At 45.7% G+C, this 21,900-nt stretch overlaps 1 protein-coding gene across 1 annotated transcript in view; it reads left to right on the top strand.

Annotated features, from left to right (window-relative positions):
* Positions 1-21,346, top strand: part of RAD51B (RAD51 paralog B) — a 689,357-nt gene extending 668,011 nt beyond the window's left edge. The window contains exon 11 of the mRNA XM_027111592.1: positions 19,238-21,346. Coding sequence (XP_026967393.1) covers positions 19,238-19,353 — 116 coding nt within the window. The 3' untranslated portion in view covers positions 19,354-21,346. The remainder of the gene's footprint in view (positions 1-19,237) is intronic.
* Positions 21,347-21,900: the final 554 nt, after the last annotated feature.

A 21,900-nucleotide genomic window follows, 5' to 3' on the forward strand; every position in this document is an offset into this window, starting at 1 on the left:
GTATTTTAACAGTTAGTGAGCTTGATTTATACCTTTTCAATATTTAGACATGTGACACGTGGACCTCCATTTGTACTTTTGGCCCGGGCCCTGCGAATGTGAGGGGTGGGCTTGCAGTATGCTAACGTATTTTGTTTGGCTAGCATGCTGGGGTTTTTTTTCTTAACATATTGAATTAGTTTCCAACATTAGCAATTGGGAGATTTCATATAAGAATAGAGATTTCTGGTTTTTCTTTTTAACAAAACACAGATAATCATGTCATTCAGGGCCTGCCTACCCATATGGCAGAAAGGGGCTGAGTCTGCCTGTCAACTGCCTGTTCTGGATGGGGTGGGTGTTTTCTCATTGGCCATAGTTCCCACCAGTCTCCCTTCACTCATTTTGGTGACCTCTCTGGCCCCTGGGGGCATTTGAATTGGTCACCCCTGATTCAAATCCTTTGTTAGATATGTCCTTTCTAGATAAAGCCGCCATACTAACACATTTTATACATTTGGGGCCTCTTCTCTCCAACTTCCCTCAAGGAAAATTGTTTTTTGTTTTTCGTTAGCTAACTGTAATTCCCTAAATTTCAATATGGATAAATCCTATAATTTTAGCATCCTATTCCCTAACTTCTGAAACTTGGGGAATCATGAAAACAACAGCTAAGAATTTCAAGAGAGCAGTCTCTCGACAGGGATCCCGCACTTTCACCCGGCTCTTCGAACTGGAGACCAAACAAAATGGTTTTTCTCACTTTGACCCCAGTGAGGGAGATTTTTGATAACTGAAAAAGAGCTTTTGTTCAGGTGTGTGTCAGGATAAATCAGCTCACCCCACTGCATGGCCCCTTACTTATGCCAGACTCATCTTCCCTTTCTGCCCCAGGGGAGCCCCCTGCCCTTCCTCCCCCTGTGCATGGGGACCACAGCCCTCAGTGCCTCTGGGTCTCCAGCGCTCTACCCCTTCCTCCAGCCCTCCTCTCAGTCTGGAAAACAGCTTTGCAAGTTAACCTCCAGGGGCATTCACTGGCTCTCCAGCGGGATCCTCAGCCCCACAGGCTGCCAGCATAGGCTCTTTACACTCCATAATGGGAGAGAAAAATCTGCTTGTTCGGTTGCAACCATCAAGCAAAGGACGTGCTGAGCTCAGATAGAAATAGCAGCAGGGTCAGGGCAGGGCAAGGCCCCAGCATTTCATTAGCTCAGCCTGCTAAGGGTGATTAAATGCACACAGTGGCCCATGAATGGGGCCATGGAGGGCAGCCACACAGCACAGCACAGAAAAATCATTCTTTGGCCGCTGTCAGCTGGCTGAATGGGACTTAATTATCGGGATAATGAGAACTGATTTTCATTGTTTTAATTTGGGGGAAGGGGTGAGAAAGGAGGAACTTTCTTCCCTCATCTGGGAGAAAGCATGCTAACTATGTCCTCCAACCAGGCCCCACATCATCTAGGCTACTGTTAGCTAAGCCTCCCGCATTTGCTGTTTTTTATGGATGCGATAAGAAAGGATGTCAGGCTTGTCTTCTTTGTTGGTATTTCCTTTAGGCCCTGTAAGCTTGGGCAGGACGTGTCCTCGTAAGAGCATGTGTGTGGTGGCATCTGACCCCAGCAGCTGTACCGAAGTAACATGGAGAGAATCCACTGGACAGATCTGTCTGTTCTCTGCCCCTTCCGAGTGCTCCCAGGTCATGAGTGAATCCCATCTTGTTCCTTTTTTGTTGTTTTGTTTTTAATACAAGATCTAGAGAATTCGAACTATCTGCTGAGGTCAAACATAGGAGAAGAATTCTGAGTTCCTTGTGTTCATTTTGAGGCTCTAGTTTCAAGCAGTCCACTGCATACCAGTGTGGGTCATCAGAACTCGTTAAAAGTCAGAAATCCTTGACAACTGAGATAAGCTCTGACCCCACGAACCATGAAGGTCATTAATCCATCTCCCTCTTATTCAGTTTAATTCACCTGCCACTCTCCCAAGATCTCGCTCTTCACAGAGAAATGAGAGGGTTATTTATTCTCCGGCTTCATCACTCTTTTCTCTAAATGACACGCACTATGAGCTGGATGGTCAGACAATAAGTATTTGTAAACTTGGGTTTAGCGTGGTTCTAGGTGCTGTTGAAACACATGATACATTCCCCCAACGAAAGTCAGCTGGGGAGACACAAAATGATTCCAGAAGCACACAAGGAGGCCCTCACTGGATGTGAAGCTCTGGCTAACCAGGAGGACGAGGAGGGAGTGGGTTTAGGAGCAGTGAGGGAAGCTTTATGAAGCTGATGGAGGCCTGTGAGGGCTCCAAGTTAAGTAGTATTTCAACCAAGAGCACAGGGTGGAATTGGATGGGGTGTTTGAGAGAAGGAAACAGACATTGTCGGAATGAAGAATCCACATGAGGCATAAGGTTTAAGATTTTGAAGAGTAGGGCCAGATGATGTAGTTGTGAAAAACAGAGCATGCTTTTTGTCCTTCCTAACTCCATCTTTGGCCATAAAAAGTGGTTGTTGTTGCTTTTGTTTTGTTTTTATTTTCATTTTCCCCTCCAAGTGCTTTGAAGAGAAAGGCAGAAAGGAAGAGGGTGTGCTGTCCTTCATGGAGCACAGAGAAGGAAACTCTCTTTGATGTTTTAGGGGTTTTTGGGTTTAGACCTCAAGACCAGTGCTGGTTCCTGCTCAGGGACTGCCTGACCTGTATTTCCCCTGGAATTCCTTATCCTGCCGAATTTAATTTAGCCGCTTCTTTTCTTAAAGACTTGACAGGACATAGGTTAAGTTCTTCAAATCTGGCAACTTGGTCCTTTGTGGCAAGGAACAGGTGGTTAAGGGGAACTGGCTGTAATAGGTAAATGGCCCACCTGGCCCTTCTCCAAGGAGAAACGCCCTAGTCCTTCCCAGAAGCCACACCCTACCTACTACATCCAGAGTCTTGATAGGATGTGCCTGCTTCTCAGAATCAATTAATCATGCCTGTTAGCAGTGGGAATAGCCTCTCTGACTGAAACAGTGGCTATGTCCCTCATGATTGAAGAATCTTTGCCTTGGAAACCCATATAGGTCAGAGAGGAAAGTTGAGTCTGGATGACATGCAGAATTCTTAGGGTATGTTTTCTCATCCCTGAAACCTGCTCTGTGCTTCCATGCCATCCAAATAACTTTGTTCACTGCGAAGCTATATTGTCAGTGTAATCCTTTGTGGCCTTGCTTGGGCTTAACACTGTTCATTTCTGAAAGAACAGAGAGCTGGCAGAGTGGATTTTGTAATAACAGCTCTTAATATTTACACCTTTTGTTTCAAGATCTCCAAGCACTTAAAAATGACCAGAAGTGGCCACTCTGCAATGCCTTTCCCTCCCCAGTCTTGTCTTCCACATGGCAGCCTATGCCATCTTTCTCCAAAACAAACCTAATCCCGTCTCCTCCTCTTTTGGGACCTCGATTGTTTCTCTATTCTCTATAAAAAGTCTCCAAACTTTTTTGATTGAACCCTCTAAGAGTACACAATTTTTGAGTATGTACTCCCAAGACATGTAGTTTTATTGTTACCTTATATACATGTATTATTTTACTAATACATCGTGTACATTATGAAACGTACACAAAGTTAAATTTTTTTAAAGGCTGAAATAAAGATGAAGTGAGCAATAGCTTAAAATATCCTGCTAATTGTGATGGTTTCTTCGTACTATCATTAGCTAATATCACAAAACACAGTAAATACGTCAGGCAAAGTTCATCATAAATGATGGTGGATGTAAATCCATGTGTCTGATAGTTCTCTTGGAATTTTCTAATTGTTCTGTCTTGACTTCTTGTTGCATCTGAAAGTTTGGTCATTGTTTTTAGCTAGAATATGGCTGAAGAGAACTTGTTCTAAGAAAAGTATCTGTCTACTATTCTTGTTTTTTTATTTATACTTATACTACTAATATTATCTTTGATCTGTTGTTTCTATGCAAGAATATTTTTAGTCCCCTTGTCCATTTTGTTAGGTTAAACTAGATAATATCCATAATCCAATGACCCAAGAACATGTAAACTGCAGTGGTTCATATTTTGTTAAAAGCCAGCAGAAGAGGAAGGACTGAGGTCACCACCATTGACCCATCTGCACTGTGCAATTCCTAACCTTGCCAAAGAATGCTTCATCTCCTGAACCACTCATGACATGTGGCCATATGCCACGGATGGAGTGACCACCCCAGTCAGTGTGTATATTAAATATTATAAAGCCAATTACTTACTTCTTAGATGAAAATAAAGTTTAAATCCTAATAATTTCTTCCCGAATCCTAACGAATCATCTTGTGTAAACTCTGGGGTGTGCACTCCATTTGGAGACCAAAAGTCTACAGGATTAATTTTAAACATATCAGCACTGACTTAAAGGGTCCTTCTCTGTCCAACTTCAGCCCATCTCTCAAACTCATCTCTCATTTTTCCCTGTCATGTACCACTGAGACTTCCCATTGCTTCTTAAACATGAAATATCCTTTAATAACTCCGCTCCTTTGTACTTGCTGTTCCAACCAACCAGAATGCCCTTCTCCTGTTCTCTACTTGGCTAATTCCTATTCAACTTTGAGGACCCAAGTTAAATCTTTGAAAGACCTGATTCCCTTAGACCAGAGGTCAGCAAACTTTTTCTGTAAAAGGCCATAAAAGTTTTGCAGGCCCTACTGTTTCTGTCACAACTACTCAATTCTGCCATTGTAGTGCAAGAGTAGCCATAGAAAATACAGACAAACCAATGAGCATGGCTGTGTTCCAGCAAAACTTTCTTTACAAAAATAGGTGGTGAACTGAATTTGGCCCTAGGGCCATAGTTTGCTAACCCCTTCCCTAGAGAGATTCTACTGTTCCCCTTCTAGCTTTTTCTCCATAATTGTCTGTTTAAAAGCTCATCTTCCCCAACATACAGAATTCCTTGAAGTAAAAATCTTTTATTCCTCTTCTCTGGAGGCTAGAAGTCTGGGGTCTAGAAGCCATTCAGTAAAGGCATATCATTCATCTTTAATTTTTATTGAAAAGTAGTTGATTTACAATGTTGTGTTAGTTTCAAATGTATAGCAAAGTGATTCCGTTATAGATAGATATATAGATAGATAGATATCCTTTTTTAAAATTCTCTTCCATTATAGGTTATTACAAGATATTGAGTATAGTTCCCTGTGCTATACAGTAGGCTTTGTTGGTTATCTATTTTATTTTATTTTTTTATTGGAGTATAATTGCTTTACAATGTTGTATTAGTTCCTGCTGTACAATGAAGTGAGTCAGCTACATGTATACATATATCGCCTCCCTCTTGGACATCCTTCCCCTGCCCCCACCATCCCACCCACCTAGGTTGTCACAGAGCACCGAGCCAAGCTCCCTGTGCTATACAACATGTTCCCACTACTATCTATTTTACACACAATAGTGTATTTATGTCAAACCCAATCTCCCAATTTGTCCCACCCTCCCCTTCCCCGCTGTGTCCACATGTCCGTTTTCTATGTCTGCGTCTCTATTGCCCTGCAAATAGGTTCATCTGTACCATTTTTCTAGATTCCACATATATGAGTTAATATATGATATTTGTTTTTCTCTTTCTGACTTACTTCACTCTGTGTGACAGACTATGCGTCCATCCACATCTCTACAAGTGACCCAATTTCGTTCCTTTTTATGGCTGAGTAATTTTCCACTGTATATATGTGCCACATCTTCTTTATCCATTCATCTGTCATTGGACATTTAGGTTGTTTCCACGTCCTGGCTGTTGTAAATAGTGCTGCAATGAATATTGGGGTACGTGTGTCCCTTTGAATTATGGTTTTCTCAGGGTATATGCCCAGTAGTGGGATTGCTGGGTCATATGGTAATTCTATTTTTAGTTTTTTAAGGAACCTCCATACTATTCTCCTTAGTGGCGTATCTATTTACATTCCCACCAACAGTGCAAAAGAGTTCCCTTTTCTCCACACCCTCTCCAGCATTTATTGTTTGTAGATTTTTTGATGATGGCCATTCTGACCAGTGTGAGGTGATACCTCATTGTAGTTTTGATTTGCATTTCTCTAATGATTAGTGATGTTGAGCATCTTTTCATGTGCCTCTTGGCCGTCTGTATGTCTTCTTTGGTGAAATGTCTATTTAGGTCTTCCGCCTATTTTTTAATTGGGTTGTTTGTTCTCTTGGTATTGAGCTCCATGTGCTGTTTGTATATTTTGGAGATTAATCCTTTGTCTGTTGCTTCATTTGCAAATATTTTCTCCCTTTCAGAGGGTTGCCTTTTCCTCTTGTTTATGGTTTCTTTTGCTGTGCAAAAGCTTTTAAGTTTAATTAGGTCCCATTTGTTTATTTTTGTTTTTATTTCCATTACTCTAGGAGGTGGGTCAAAAAAGATCTTGCTGTGGTTTATGTCAAAGAGTGTTCTTCCTATGTTTTCCTCTAAGAGTTTTATAGCATCCAGTCTTACATTTAAGTCTTTAATCCCTTTTGAGTTTATTTTTGTGTATGGTGTTAGGTAGTGTTCTAATTTCATTCTTTTACATGTAGCTGTCCAGTTTTCCCAGCACCACTTATTGAAGAGGCTGTCTTTTCTCCATTGTATGTTCTTGCCTTCTTTGTCAGAAATTAGGTGACCATATGTGCGTGGGTTTATCTCTGGGCTTTCTATCCTGTACCATTGATCTGTGTTTCTGATTTTGTGCCAGTACCATATTGTCTTGATTACTGTAGCTTTGCAGTATAGTCTGAAGTCAGGGAGTCCGATTCCTCCAGCTCCATTTTTCTTTCTCAAGATTGCTTTGGCTATTCGGGGTCTATTGTGTTTCCATACAAACTGTAAAATTTTTTGTTCTAATTCTGTGAAGAATGCCATTGGTAGTTTGCTAGGGATTGCACTGAACCTGTAGATTGCTTTGAGTACTATAGTCATTTTCACAATATTGATTCTTCCAATCCAGGAACATGGTATATTTCTCCATCTGTTTATGTCATCTTTGATTTCTTTCACCAGTATTTTATAGTTCTCTGAGTACAAGTCTTTTGCCTCCTTAGGTAGGTTTATTCCTAGGTATTTTATTCTTTTTGTTGCAATGGTAAATGGGATTGTTTCCTTAATTTCTCTTTCTGATCTTTCATTGTTGGTGTATAGGAATGCAAGAGATTTCTGTGCATTAATTTTTTTTTTTTTTTTTTTACTATTTATTTGGTTGTGCCGGGTCTTAGTTGCGTCAGGCGGGCTCTGTAGTTGCAGCTTACCAGCTCCTTAGTTGCAGCATGCATGTGGGATCTAGTTCCCTGAACAGGGATTGAACCCGGGCCCCCTGCATTGGGAGTGCGGAGTCTTATCCACTGTGCCACCAGGGAAGTCCCTCTGTGCATTAATTTTGTATTCCGCAACATTACCAAATTCACTGATTAGTTCTAGTAGTTTTCTGGTGGCATCTTTAGGATTTTCTATGTATAGTATCATGTCATCTGCAAACAGTGACAGTTTTACTTCTTCTTTTCCAATTTGTATTCCTTTTATTTCTTTTTCTTCTCTGATTGCCATGGCTAGGACTTCCAAAACTAGGTTGAATAAGAGTGGCGAGAGTGGACATCCTTGTCTTCTTCCTGATCTTAATGGAAATGCTTTCAGTTTTTCACCATTGAGAATGACGTTTGCTGTGGGTTTGTCATATATGGCCTTTATAATGTTGAGGTAGTTTCCCTCTATGCCCATTTTCTGGAGAGTTTTTATCATAAAATGGTGTTGAATTTTGTCAAAAGCTTTTTCTGCATCTATTGAGATGATCATATGGTTTTATTCCTTAATTTGTTAATATGGTGTATCACATGGATTGATTTGCATATATTGAAGAATCCTTGCATTCCTGGGACAAATCCCACTTGATCATGTTGTATGATACTTTTAATGTGTTGTTGGATTCTGTTTGCTAGTATTTTGTTGAAGATTTTTGCATTGGTATTCGTCAGTGTTATTGGTCTGTAATTTTCTTTTTTGTGTGATATCTTTATCTGGTTTTGGTATCAGGGTGGTGGTGGCCTCATAGAATGAATTTGGGAGTGTTCCTCCCTCTGCAACTTTTTGGAAGAGTTTGAGAAGGATAGGTATTAGCTCTTCTCTAAATGTTTGATAGAATTTGCCTGTGAAGCCATCAGTTATCTATTTTATATATAGTAGTATGTATATTTTAATCCCAAACTCCTAATTTATCTCCCCCTTTTTCCCCTTGGGTAACCATAAGTTTGTTTTCTATGTCTGTGAATCTATTTCTGTTTTGTAAATAAGTTCATTTGTATCATTTTTTTTTAGATTCCACATATAAGCAATCTCATATAACAATTTGTCTTTCTCTGTCTGGCTTACTTCACTTAGCATGATAATCTCTATGTCCATCCATGTTGCTGCAAATGGCATTATTTCATTCTTTTCTATGGCTGAGTAATATTCCATTATATATATATATATACACACCACATCTTCTTTGTCCATTCATCTGTCGATGGACATTTAGGCTGCTTCCATGTCTTGGCTATCGTAAAAAGTGCTGCTATGAACATTGGGGTGCATATATCATTTTGAATTATGATTTTCTCCAGATATATACCCAGGAGTGGGACTGAAGGATCATATGGTAGCTCTATTTGTAGTTTTTTAAGGAACATCCATAATGTTCTCCTTAGTGGCTATACCAATAGTAAAAGCGTAGTATTGATTATCAAGCACTACCATGATGTTCTTGATAGAAAAATGGAGAAAAATTCTTCCATTGGGTACAAGATTGAATGACTTGCTTCTAAGACTTACCCACATAAAAGATATATAAAAATCCTAATTGATGAGATTACAGGATGTGGCTTCAGTAGGAACTAGGCTTTCTAACAGGTCAGTGTCCTGCTCATCTGAGCACCCACATTCATATCCTTATCACATTGTTTTCACTCACAACTTCAGTAGAACCTGGAGAAGCACTTCATTTCCAATCACACAGGCACTGCTAAGGCCAAAACCTCCCTATATTTATATGTTGCTTTGTGGTTTGCAAAACATGTAGCACAATTCCCATTTTGTAGATGAGGCAACTGAGGCATGTTAAGGGAGTTGCCCAGTGAATGATATAGCTTGGACTTTGACCCTGGTCTTCTGATTCCCAACCTAGGCTCTTTCATTATACTAGACAGCCTTTCAGGTAATTAGAACAAAATGACATAGTGCAAAACTAATTCAAAGAATAAGTTAATCCCATTTGAAATTCCAAAGAGACTTGGGACAATGTACGTGAGAACTTCAATGGTATTTTGTAGAGTTGGCCCAGTGGAAGTATAGACACCCTGCCAACGTTGCACAAGATACATAAATCTCAAAATCAATTTAACTAAACTTCATTTATATTGGAAACACAAAAATTTAAACTAGAACTTGGCTTGAATGAAGAGATTCACCAAGCCTGCATCCCTGCTACTCTTGTAAAATGTTTCGTGAACCCCAGTGTTGAAGACCTCACTATCTTGTTTGACTATGAAGGCCGTCTACACATACTTGCTGCCAGTGGAAGGTTAATACTGACTCAGAAGCAAGAGGTCCACTGACTGAATCACCACGACTTACTCCAGTCCTTTGCTCTGTGTTCCTTGGAAACCTCTTGCCTCAGTTTGGGTTTGACCCAACCCACTTAGAAGGAGAGAGAGCAATTTTACAGCCCCGCATGGAGTGACTCCAAGCCAATCGTATCTATTTCCAAATGATCTGACGCAGCAAGTGGATCACATTTCCTTTGGAGGCTTGGCTGGGGACGGTTGAGTTGGCCACATTGAACTAGAGTGAATAAAATACGTCTGTCAAGAAAAAATCTGAAATGGTCCCTAAGGACGTAAGACTAACGAAATACTCAGGTCAGGGGTGGGGTGCTTTCTGGGGAGATTGAAAAAGAAAGGAGGATGAGGTGACCATGTGTGAAATTCAAATGAATCAACAGTGATTTGAGAAAGCCAGGCAGATTGGCACATGCCCAATACCTTTCTGAGAGCAGGCACCAAGCCTAAAAAAAGTCAGAAAATCTACCTCTTATTTTTATTCTTACTTTTAATCAGATTTTTTCATTGTAATTTTTATGCTTGCTTCCCCGTCCACTTTCCCCCCCGTCCTGCCAAAGGAGCCAGGGACTCTGAGGTATTTGCTGAAGACCAACAGACCCCTGTGTTCAATTATTCTGGTCTTAGGGAATAACGATTAGGGAGTTCCAAGAATGGGATGTGGGAACAGCAGAGAAGATAGGTTTCATTTAAGGTCCTTGGAAAGAAACAAGTACCCTAGTTGCTAGGATGGAAATGGAGCTGATTCTTCACACATCCTGTGAAGGGATGAACTGAGCCCTAGAACCAACTCACGACCCAGGGGAGTTTCTGTTCACATGAATACAGGCAACTCTTTGAGCACCAGTCTCCATGGGCATATATCTGCTTCATTGCTCTCCGCTTTGGTTGTGCAAAAATATTTTCAAAGGCAAAGACATAGTGACAAAGGGAGGCTCTTTGAAGCTGTTCCTTGAGCAGGAGGAGGTGTGTGCCTCTGGCCGTCCACTTGGCAATGAATGTCTTCACACTGCTTCTTTCCATCCAAATATTTTGGCCACTAGAGTTGTTTCAGCAGGTAACGGTCTACAAAGGACAACAATCACTTCCCTTTGCTTCATGCTCTTCACAGTCAATTCAACTGGCATGTTGCAGGCACCCACTGTGTGCCAGGCATTTTTTCAGAATGGAACAAGACCTCCCTCAATGCCTGAGCAGTCTAGCAGGAGAGACAGTCAGCTATTACAAGTACCTGGGGCAGCGACAGTGGAAACACCATGGAGACTCAGGGGAAGGAGCCACTGCAAAGAAGCTTCACCAAAGAGTAGACGTGAGACGGGGAGAGGGCCTGACTGTAAAGGGAACCCTATCCATCATTCATTCATTCACACGTTGATTCTCCAAGCATTTATTACCCACTTGCTATCTGCCAGGAACAGGGAGTTTGGGATTCAAAGATGAATGGGATGTGCAGTATAGGATGGAATGGTTTGGGGAGGGAGGAGGTGGTGTGAGAGGAGCTGAAAAAAGATTGGGCCACATTGGCAAGGGCCTCGGATGCCAAGCTGAGGAGTTGAACTTTGTTCTGTAGGTATTGAGGAGCCTTTGAAGGCCTTCATGTGGGTGGTGGCACACACACCCACCCCCACCCCCTCTTTTTCCTACCTCAGCCCCTGATTTACCCCTCTCGGAGCACTTACTACAACTTAAAAGCATTTTATTCCTTCATGTGTTTTGTGCTTTTTCCCAGCTGGCTCCCCAACTGGGATGTGAGTCCCATGAGGACAGGGACCCTACTGGTCATATTTACAGTTGTGTGCCCAGTTCCAGGCACAAAGTGGGCCCTCAGCAAATATTGACTGAATCTGATCTATGTTTAGAGAATTGTCTCCTGTTTGTAAAGTGGAGGGAGATCCAAGGCTGGGAGATCCCATAGGAGGGATTGTAGTAGCAGAGAGATGCTAAGAGCCTAACGGTGGCACAAATGGAAGGGAGAGAGATTTAAAGGACTCATCAGGGGCTTCCCTGGTGGCGCAGTGGTTGAGAGTCCGCCTGCCGATGCAGGGGACACGGGTTCATGCCCCGGTCCGGGAAGATCCCACCTGCCGCGGAGCGGCTGGGCCCGTGAGCCATGGCCGCTGAGCCTGCACGTCCGGAGCCTGTGCTCCGCAATGGGAGAGGCCACAGCAGTGAGAGGCCCACGTACCGCAAAAAAAAAAAAGGACTCATCAGAGTTAACACTGACAGACCTTGATGTGGGAGAGGGAGGGGTCAGAGGTGACTCTAAGGTTTCCATTGGGATGTCTGAGTGGCTGGTGATCTCATTGACTGAGAGAGAAAGGATAGGGGAGGGACTCATGTAGGGGCTTGTGGTGGGAAGCAGGAGAGCGTAGATAATGAAATCAGTTTTGGACATGTGTGATTTGAGACAACTGTAGAATGTCCTACTGGAGATGTTCAGCAGACAGTTGGAAATATATGCGGGCAATTCAGGAGGTGGCTGGGGCTGAGGTCACAGGTTTTCAGTGATAAATGAAGCCAGCAGAGAGTAAGGGCACTCAAAGAGGGCGGAGTTCGAAAAGAAGGCAGAAGCCCAAACCTGGAAGAAACATAATTAAGGGAGGCTGGGAGGGAGGAGCCCGTGGAGGGGACAGAAGCCAAGGTCTAAGAGTTAGGAGGAGAAGGGAGGAGGAACTCCTGGCCACTGGAGAAATATGGGTCCACCTAGGACAGAGCCAAGGGAGTGGGAGCTGCCATCTTGGGTGACTAACTCTGCCCATTTCTTCCCATGTTAATGGTGAAGTGGGAGTTCTTAGCAATTCTGGGCCACTGAGAAGACTAGAAACACATCCGTGTAGTTTATCAGTATTTTCTCATTCTGACAGACCCTGAGGGCAGGGCCAGATTTAGACATGCACTGCATCGTGTGCCTATTCGAGGATGTCCTCCGCTTGGAAATATTTTTGAGTGGGCAGCTACGACTCCAACACCAGCACACCCTGCCTCTTATCACCTCCTACCAAGAATGGCTCATGGGGACTAGACCGTTGCCTAACGAATGGCCCTACTTTGGGGTCCGGTTCAGGGTCTAGCAGGGTGATTGCAGACAGCAGCTGGTTCCACTTCTCTTGGGGAGACGTTTTCCTCTGGGAGCTGGTTCACACGTTAGTGCTGATCTCAACCTCCCCTCAGTGTTGACCTTCTTTTCTCAGCATCCTCTGCCACATCCCACCCTGTTGCTATAGACCTTCATTCTGCCTGCCTTCCTTCCAGCCACCATGTACTGGCTTCCACTTCCTGCCTGCCAGTACAGGCCAGTGATTTCCACACTTATTCTAGTCACTGGAAATGTTGTGGAAAAGGAATGAAAACCTAAAGAGAAGCCCAGGACACAAAGCGGACCAAAGTGGGGTTGCTCTGGCTCCAGGGAGGAGTGTAGGGATCCAGGAGTCCTGCTCACTCAGAGTCCTAGAGCACCAGGGAATCTTCTGTGAGCCCCGGGATGGGAGAATCAGCACGGGTCTCCAAGTCTGTGGACCTCAGTTCCTTAGCTCATCTCTTTCCCTGGTCCTCCTGGCTCTGAAGTTCTCTGAGGAAGCATCTGCAGGTCATGAGTCTCCACTCTCTACCTGGGCATTTTCCCTCCCAGGGAAAGAACAGGCCAGGCTGGGACAGAGTGTTGGAACACCCTGACTTAGAACACACTCATATCATTCCCTTCTTGGTCTCTCCCAGAGCTCCATCGCCAAGACTTTCAGGAACTTTTTATGAATAGAGTTATTCAGTCTGTGTGGTTGACCAGAGCTTCCCTGGAAAAGGCTGCTTGGGGGAAGGGGGTTCACAGACATGGATGTCCCACTGTAAGAGTTCAAAACAAGAGTCCAGTGGAGGACCCCGCCCCCCCGCAGTTTCCTCTTAGGGAGGGAAGCAGAAGGACGAGAGGGAGAAGCTCTGTAAAGTCAGCATCATATTCTATCTATCTATTAACTATCTGCCTATCTATCTATCTACCTATCTATCCATCCGTATCAGTATCTATCTATCTCTAACTCTCCCTCTCTCCCTCTCTCTGTCTCTCTCTTTGTTAATTGCTCCATCTCTCTCTTTTTCTAGCAGACTGACATTGCTGGGGCTTCCTTGTTCCTCTACCACCTCCCTTTAGAGCTGGGTGAATCCTGTCCGTCACCCTGCCTGGGACCTCCCCGCTCGCCCCCTATGGCTCACTCACCCTGGTGCCCAGCCCAGCCCAGCCCCGCTGCATACTTCCACTCAGCTCGTGCGTCACGGCTGTTCATCTTGTTTAGTGCTCAGCTTGGCTGCAGATGCTGTAAAATGGTAATTTTAGACTGGCTGATGGGAAAGGGTTGTGGGCTGGCATGGGGAGGGGCAGGGAGGAGAGTTTGGTTTACTCTATTGGAGCTGGTTCCTAGCTGGCCCTGCCACTCTCCGTGCACCATTCTTCTCCAAGCTATGGCCCCATCGGGCCCCCCTCTCCTTGTGTTCAGTACTGACTTCTCTGAGCCTGGGAAGGAATGAGAGGAAGCGAGGGGATGAGTCTGGGTTCTGAGCCTAGCCTGTAGAATTGCAGGTTAGCACGGGCGGGCCAAAAGTGCAGCCAGTGAACAGTGATGCGTGGGCAGGGCCGGGACAATGCCAAGGGTGAGCGGCCCCAGGATTAGCCCCCCATCCAGGACCGTGTTCGGGGGCACACTGGAGATGAAGTGGGGGCCGCCGGAGGCCTCTGACCCCTCCTGGGCTCCCTCCCTTTTCTGCTCTTTCCCTCCTGACCTCCCCCTGTGGGGGGCTGTCACTCCCAAGGGCCTTAGGCTAGGCTCCCAGGGTTGTCAGCGAATCCCTCCTCCCGCCCCTTTCGAGCTTAAAGGCGTAATTTGCATTTGATTACAGGACCCCTGAACAGTCCTTTGGAGGATTCAAATCCCCAGGGAGTGACTGGGAGGGTGACACTTCAGGGTGGGAGCTGAGAGAGCTTTGAGCCCAGGGCCGGGTAGGGTCCTTCAAAAGCCATCAGATATGCTTCCAGCCAACCGTCCCACCACCTCAGCAGGACAATGCTAATTCTCAGGCTCTGAGTCTGACTTGGAACAGTCCCAGTTTTTGAGCCGCTGTGTCTAGAAGTCACAGAATGTTCGGCCCAGGAACCAACTCAGATTTCTTTGAGCCTAACTCCCCATTTGACCGAGGAGAAGTGACCTGAGCCAGATCACGGGGCCCGGTAGCCACGTGCTCGTTAGCCTATGTCTGCTGCTTCGTCCGTGCCCCGGATACATTTTTACAGAAGGTTCTAGAAGAAGGAAAGAAGGGTCTGATAGGTATTTCTTTGTTACTGAGGGAACCACAATCCTACCGCAGTCCCTGCTGATAGATGCTGAGCTGTTCCTTGGTCATCCCTGGGGAGAGGAAACCTGTTGTCTACGAGAAGGCAGCCTGTGAGAACGTTGGTCAGCTGACTGCTGTCTAGTAACACTGCCACTGCAAGCTGTCCTGCATCTGTTTCACAGGGTGGGGTGGGACCTAGGAGAAGAATTAGGCGGGGGTCTCTGAAGGGGGACATAGGCTGTCCTGCTTCAGGAAAAGAACTAGTGGGACTCAGATGTCTTCTGATGGTGCACCAGGAAGAGACCCTCTCAGCTGTGTTCAGTGGGCCCTGCTCCCTTCCTGTGTATACACTACAGACAGACACGCCCTTCTAGCCTGCAGGTGGTCCGACTACCACATACTTGCATTTGTTTACTTTGCCTCTTGGAAATATGGACACAAGGGCATTTTACTCACTTCAGAGCAAGGGGTCCTTTCCTGGAAGACTGTTAAGGGGCGTGATCCCCACCGACAGTTGTACCGCAGTTATGGGGCCAGGGTGGTAAGTTATTATTCATGGAATCTTTCATGCTAAAGATGCACTGCCATGAAACAACACTGGTTTGGACTAATTCGGGTTACGGTCTAGAGAGCCTCAGGCATCACACATCCCCAGCCAAACAGTCTCATTACTCTCCATCCTGTCGAATAAATCAGAATCACAGCTAAGAAATATCTTCCCTAAGAGAGGTGTGGCCTGCTCTACTCTGAAAAGTAGATGGACCTCGTGTATAAACAGCATTTTGCCTGTTGGACTGTAAATGGTGTTGGAGTGCTTGGAAACAGTTGGTTCTTTTAGTGGATTACCTGTTTCCCCCTGAAAAAATTGTTTCACAGAATTTGCTAAGTGCACTCTTCCTTTGTATGCAGTATGGAATTTTACATCAGCCAGCCCTGATGGGTCAAAACTCTGGAAGCTTTGCTACACCCCAGCCATCAACCCTAGCAGTGATCTGTGTTCTAGAGAGGTGGCGACAAAGGGGGGCTAAGTACAGGCTTTCCGGAGAGATTTGAAAATAACAGTACATTAGCAAAAGAAAGAGTTGCTTCCAGATTTTCAAAAATAGTTAAGGAGAAGGCATTTGCAACCACAAGGTCTGGTCAGTAGAGAACACAGACATGCTAGTGGAGGGTATTGGAAGGAGAGTCGGGGAAGCATGGAGGTGGGAGGAGACAAGAGTTTAAAATTGTTTTCCTTCTATAAAATTCCCATCATCCCCCAGGCAGTCAGTTTTGACAGCATCCCTCACCACCTCCCAAATTTCCTCCGTCCAGAGTCCTGGTAAAGAAAGCACCCCTCGCAGGGCTCCCACCCATTACCCATTCCCGGGCCCCACACGGGGCCTCCCTGTAAGTCTGCTGCCTCGTCTCCACTTCTGCTCCATCCCTTGCACACTGACCCCTGATGGCTGCTCCTACATGTCGCTTCCTTGCTTCCACTATCCCGCCAACAAGTGAGATACTCCACCATGCTCTGGCCCGGCAGTCAGCTCCCCCATGCCCTGGCTCCGGGGGACCCTTCCCTTCGTGTGCCTTGTCCCTCATGTGTATGAGGCCAAAGAAACATATTTACCACCCATGGAGTACTCAGAGCGGGTCTAGCATGTGGTAAGCACTCAGTTGTTACTGTGATTTTATAAGGTCTCCTTTGCTTGGGCTTCACCTCCCCTTCTCCCTCCATCTGGATGGACTCTACCCCATCCCCTGCACGAGAAATGCCCTCCTCTGGTCTCCTGTAACTGTCTGATGTGGGTCACATTCTTATATCTGACTGGCTCACAATATTTACGTCCAGGGTTTCTCTCTCTTTCCAGAATGAAAACACCTCTGGGTCAAGGACTTTCTCTCACACCTATTTATAAGTCCTCAGCACATCGCACAGTGTGCTGTACACAGTAGGAGCTTATGTTAGATGTGACATCCTTACTAATAATGATCACTCTACTTTATTAAGCATTTCCCGTGTGCAAGGTGCTGGGGACTTCTGCTGGGATTAATCTTGATAGCACGCCAATGAGTGTTCCCATTAGTTCTGTTTTACGGAGTAGGAAAGTGAGGTTCAGACGATGTTTACTTGCCTGAAGTCGTAGGTAGTGAATGATAGGGCTGCAATTTGAACCCAGGTTTGTCCACTCTTGAACTCATAAGGGCTCTGTTATACCCTTATGAAGACAGAGACTGTGTCTTTCCCTAAGACAGCGTTGCACATTGGCAACCCGAGGGCCAAATCTGGCCCACAGATGTGTTTTGTTTGGCCCATGCAGTGTTTTTTAAAAATCAGGAAATTTTACATCACCATCTACATCTCTGGCTTTGTCGGAAAATCTGGGCGATCCAGTAACCCTGAATCTCAGCATGGTGATGCTGGGCTGCCGCCAGGAAGCAACTGTCCCTTCCTTTCTCTCCATCCCTCCCAGACATGGTCTGCATCAACTGTCCAGTTCCGTTCTTCTCCCCCAGAGTGTTGGCACTAGGAGTAGGTCAGTTCTTGGTAACACAGGACTGTCTACATATTGTAGACTGTTCAGCAACCCTGGTCCTCACCCAGTAAGTCAGTAGCGCCTTTGGCATTTTGGCACTCAAAAAAACATTCAATCGTTTTGGCACTCGAAATCATTTTGGCACTCAAAAAAACACCCCCCAGACGATTCCAAAGCCTCTGGTAAGGGTGCCACACAATCCCATGTTGAGAACCCCTGGCAGACAACCCCTTGCACCACCAGGGCTGGCACACAGTAGGGCCTCACAGAAATAGATTAAGGAGACTTAGAATGAGATAGCCGTAACCAAATGTTTCCACATGTTAAAAGTTCCCATGAAAACAGAGGCGAAAAATGAAGTAATCAAAGTATTTAAAAAAATAAATTATCTGGAGCAAATTCAGTGCATTCCCCTAAACACCTGTCCCACCGTGGAAAAAAAAAAAAAATTAGTAATAACACATTCCCGTTGAGGCCTTTCCATTCTGCACGCCTCGGTTCCCACTGTAATGTTAATTGGTTATGGTTTTCTTTGCTTCTAGTCCTTACATGTAACAAGAGTTACTGTGCAGCTGTCAACCAGACACCACCCAGGAAAGGCTGCATTTAAAGGGCAAGAAGCAGAACTGAATCACAGGCAGTTTTTCTTCAGAGAAACATTGTTAATAATATTTTTGCCTTTTGTTCTAATTATAAAAATACTGTTGCTTACAGTAGAAATTTCAGAATAAAGTACTAAAAGCAAAAAAATCACTCATAATCTCATCACCTGGAGATAATCAGTTTCTATTTTTGTGTATTTCCTTCCAGTCTTTTTTTCTCCAATGCACATATTTGTGTCTGTTGTTACTAAAAAAAAAAAAAAAAATTTTTTTTAGCTCTTTGAAAAATTGGGCTCTTACTGCTTATAAAGTTTTTCTTGCCATCTCATGGCTGTACCCGTAATCAGTTTAAACAATTCCCTATTGCTGGACAGAGAGCTGCTTCCCAGTTTTTGCTGTTAAAAGCAACACAACAATCAACTTCCTCATTCATAAATTCTTTTGGTTCACTCTGATTGCTTTTATAGAAAGTGTGATGTGCTCACCAGCACAGAAAGACATTATCCCCTCCACTGGGAGATGGTGTTGGCCCTGGATCTAGAAAAGAAGGGTAAAGAGTAGACTGAGGCGTGGAAAGGAATGTTCAGGCAGGGAGAAGCCCACATTGTTGAACTTGCACCTCCTAGTGTGGCCAAAGCCAGGCCATCTGCCGGCAACGAGGGGAGTAGATGTGGGGCTGGGGACTTGGGTTTGGAGCTGTCACTGCAGGAAGCAAACAAGGGCTTTTAACCAAAGGATGAAAACTGTTCGGCAGCACTGAGAGCCCAGCTGAGGTCACACCATGGGATTGAGTAATACAGGCCATTGGCACAGACACGCAACTCCAGTGAGGCTGGGAGACAGAAGCTAGGGTGGGGTGTGGGTAAGGGTGGGGATCGTAGGATTATCTCAGGTCTGGGAAATGGACTGACAGATCAGCCAGAGAGCCTCATGAAGTCTCTTCCCACCCCAATAATAAGTAAAAATAGGCTTTACAACTTAGCAAACAGAACTAAGAAATTATATTTGCCTGTTAAAATGGCTTTACAGACCCAATGTGAGCTGAACAGAGCCCCTGAGTTGCTTTATGGTATAATAATAACAACAGTGAAGAATTTCTACAGAACACCTCAGTTTACAAAGTGCTTTATACACTATAGTAGCACAGTCTCTTGGGGTGAACGTTATTAAGTATACGCCCATTTTACAGAAGGCTCAGAGAGTGTGATTTGTGTAAACAGACAGGTGGCAGCAGTGGAGTTGGGCTCGAGACCAGCATGAAGGACAGAGTGGTGATAAATCATCCATTCTTCTGCCCTTGCGAGACGACTTTTGCTGGAAAACAAATGTATCCTAAGCCTATGACTTTGACCTCCTTAGCAAGATGAGTTAACCAGGTGAGCTATCAGGAAAAGCTAGTTGTCTCCATGTTTAGAGAGTGGACTTAGTATTCTCCCTGCCAAACTGGCCTCCTCCCTGTGCCTTGAACAGACCAGGCGTGTTCCTGCCACAGGATCACACCTTCTCCTCTGCAGGTAGATCCTACACCTGTACTCTTCTCCCCCAGGTGTTGCCGGGGCTCACTCTCTGGCCGCTTCAAGTCTTGCTTAGATATCACCTCAGTGGTGCCTTCCCTGACCAACTTGTTTTAATTGTGCCTCTCCCACCACCAGCTCCCAGCGCTGGTACTTCCTGTCTCCTCCCCAGCTTTATTTTTCTCCATAGCATTGATCACCTTCTAGTATCTTATACATGCTACTCATCTTCTTGTTTATTGTTTGTTTTCTCTACTAGAATGTAAATGTGATGAGGACAGGATTTTTGTCTGTTTTTCTCCCCGATGTTTCCTCAAGTCTAGACCATGCCTGGAACATAGTAGGTGCTCAAAAAGGAATGGTTGAATGAGTAGCAGTAAAGGTATTAGAATAAATAAAGACTTCTTAAGAGCACTAGCATGGTGTCGAGCTCATAAGAGGGAATCCGTATGTGTTAGGTCCCTTTCTCTCCTTCCCTTCTCCTCTGTTAAATGCTATGTGCTCAGCACAGTCATCTCTTAAAATTAAAATATTTCTGGAAGGGATAACACATTAAGCCTTGACATCCAGTCCACGCAGCAGACGTTGCTGGGGGAAACAACCCACAGTGGCCCTCAAGAGAAGTGGATGAGTCGTACCCTAAACCAGTCAGCATCTCCTGGTCCATCTAATGGTGGCCGAGAAGTGTGGTCACAGAGGACGTTTTCAGTGCGGGGGAAACGGGAGACAGGCATAGGGGACCCAGATGGAGTGAGGTCCCCTCTCCTCTGCATGCTGGAATTCCTGGGACGTCTGCTCATCGACCTGTGTAAGGGAGGCAAACGTTTTCCTGGACCCTCTCAGGATCCCTGGCTGGGTATGAAAATTAAACTGCCAAAGGCAGATTAGCAGGAGAGAAGCATACACACTTATTTAATGTCAGTTTTGTGTGACACGAGGGCCTTCATAAGGGAAGGAAGACCCAAGGAAACAGATTTGATATTTTTATGCTGTGTCTGATGAGGAGTGGGCAGTCGTGGAGGAATATGATAGCTTAAGGAACACGAGGTCAGAGGAGCGAACTGGGGAAACTCAGCAAGGCCTGTTAGGATCCTTCTCGGTGTTCCTTTGTCTTCGGAGACAAGATGTACCTCTGGGTATGGGAGGGCACCACTCACGTGAGGGTTTTATGGGCTGTTTCAGGGGAGAAGGGTCAGGGGAACTGTCAGAGTGACCTTCCTGCTTCCACTGTTTTCTCAGACTCTTTCAGCTTAAAATATTTCATATGCTAAGTTGACATATTTGGGGGTAGATTGTCCAGAACCCCATCACCTGCCGTGGGGTTGCAGAGGGTCCCTTCTCTTCCACGGGGGCTCTGCTGAGTTACTCATTTACCCACTCACCCCTTCACCCCGACTTCATTCATTCGGTACATAAGTACCAAACGTCCACATGTGTCTGGAGCCTTCCGGGGCCTGGAGAAGTGGTGCTGAAGGGTGCAGACAAAGGCTCGTGGCTCCCGCTCAGGTACCGGGAACAGACCTCAAACGGGAAAGACCCACCCTTGGGCCTGACTTTCCTATCCTCCTTTTGAGGTCTTCTCCCTCCCAGGGCCTTCCTCAGGCCGCACCGGGAGCCAGTGGCCTCCCAGCCCCCCTCCTGTCCTCACCAGCAGAGCAGCCTGTTCCCTCCCGCGCTGCTCCTGAAAGTCAGGGCCAGATGGAAGGCGGTGGCCCCAGGAGAGCCGGAAAACTGGTCGCGGGGAGAAAAGCAGGCCCAGCCGAAGAAGATGCCTCTAATTCCCGAAGGGGAGGCCCACCTGCCCCGAATGGCGGGGGCCGGGTGAGGGGGACGCCCAGGGGGTGGGCGGGGCGTCTGAGGGGGGAGGTGGCCAGAAAGAGCAAGTGGGACAGTGAGCCGTCAGGGCTGATTCTAGCGTGGGAAACTGGAGGAGAAAACGCCCCAGGAGGCTTGAGGGAAGGTTTGCTCTGAAGTGCATGTCAGAATCCCCTGCATGGCCACCGGGAAGCCCGCCGTGGAGTCCACATCCGAGGGGAGACAACCTTCTCGGGAGGGACAGCCCGTTTGCGCAGGTTTCGGGCCCAGTTTCAGTCTGTCCCCCTCCACAGCCCACCATCCTCATCCCACCATCCTGGGCTCTCAAGACACACCCCCCACTCCCAACCCCTGCCAGAAAGCTTCTGCCCACCTCTCCAGCCCTGTTTCCTGCCCCTGCCTGGTGTTCTCCATGTACCCCGGCCTTCTCACCGTCCCCTGAGGAGCCACGTGCCTCCCTGCCTCCCTCACCCCCCGTTCCAGGCTGTCCTCGGGAGCTCCGGCATCTTCTTCTCCTTCTTCCCATGTTCCCAGACCCTACCTAGTCTTCATGC

The sequence above is a fragment of the Aethalodelphis obliquidens genome, unplaced genomic scaffold, assembly GCF_003676395.1.
Source record: "Aethalodelphis obliquidens isolate GAN/ISIS:26980383/991018 unplaced genomic scaffold, ASM367639v1 scaffold10, whole genome shotgun sequence".
Taxonomy (NCBI): Eukaryota; Metazoa; Chordata; class Mammalia; order Artiodactyla; family Delphinidae; genus Aethalodelphis; species Aethalodelphis obliquidens.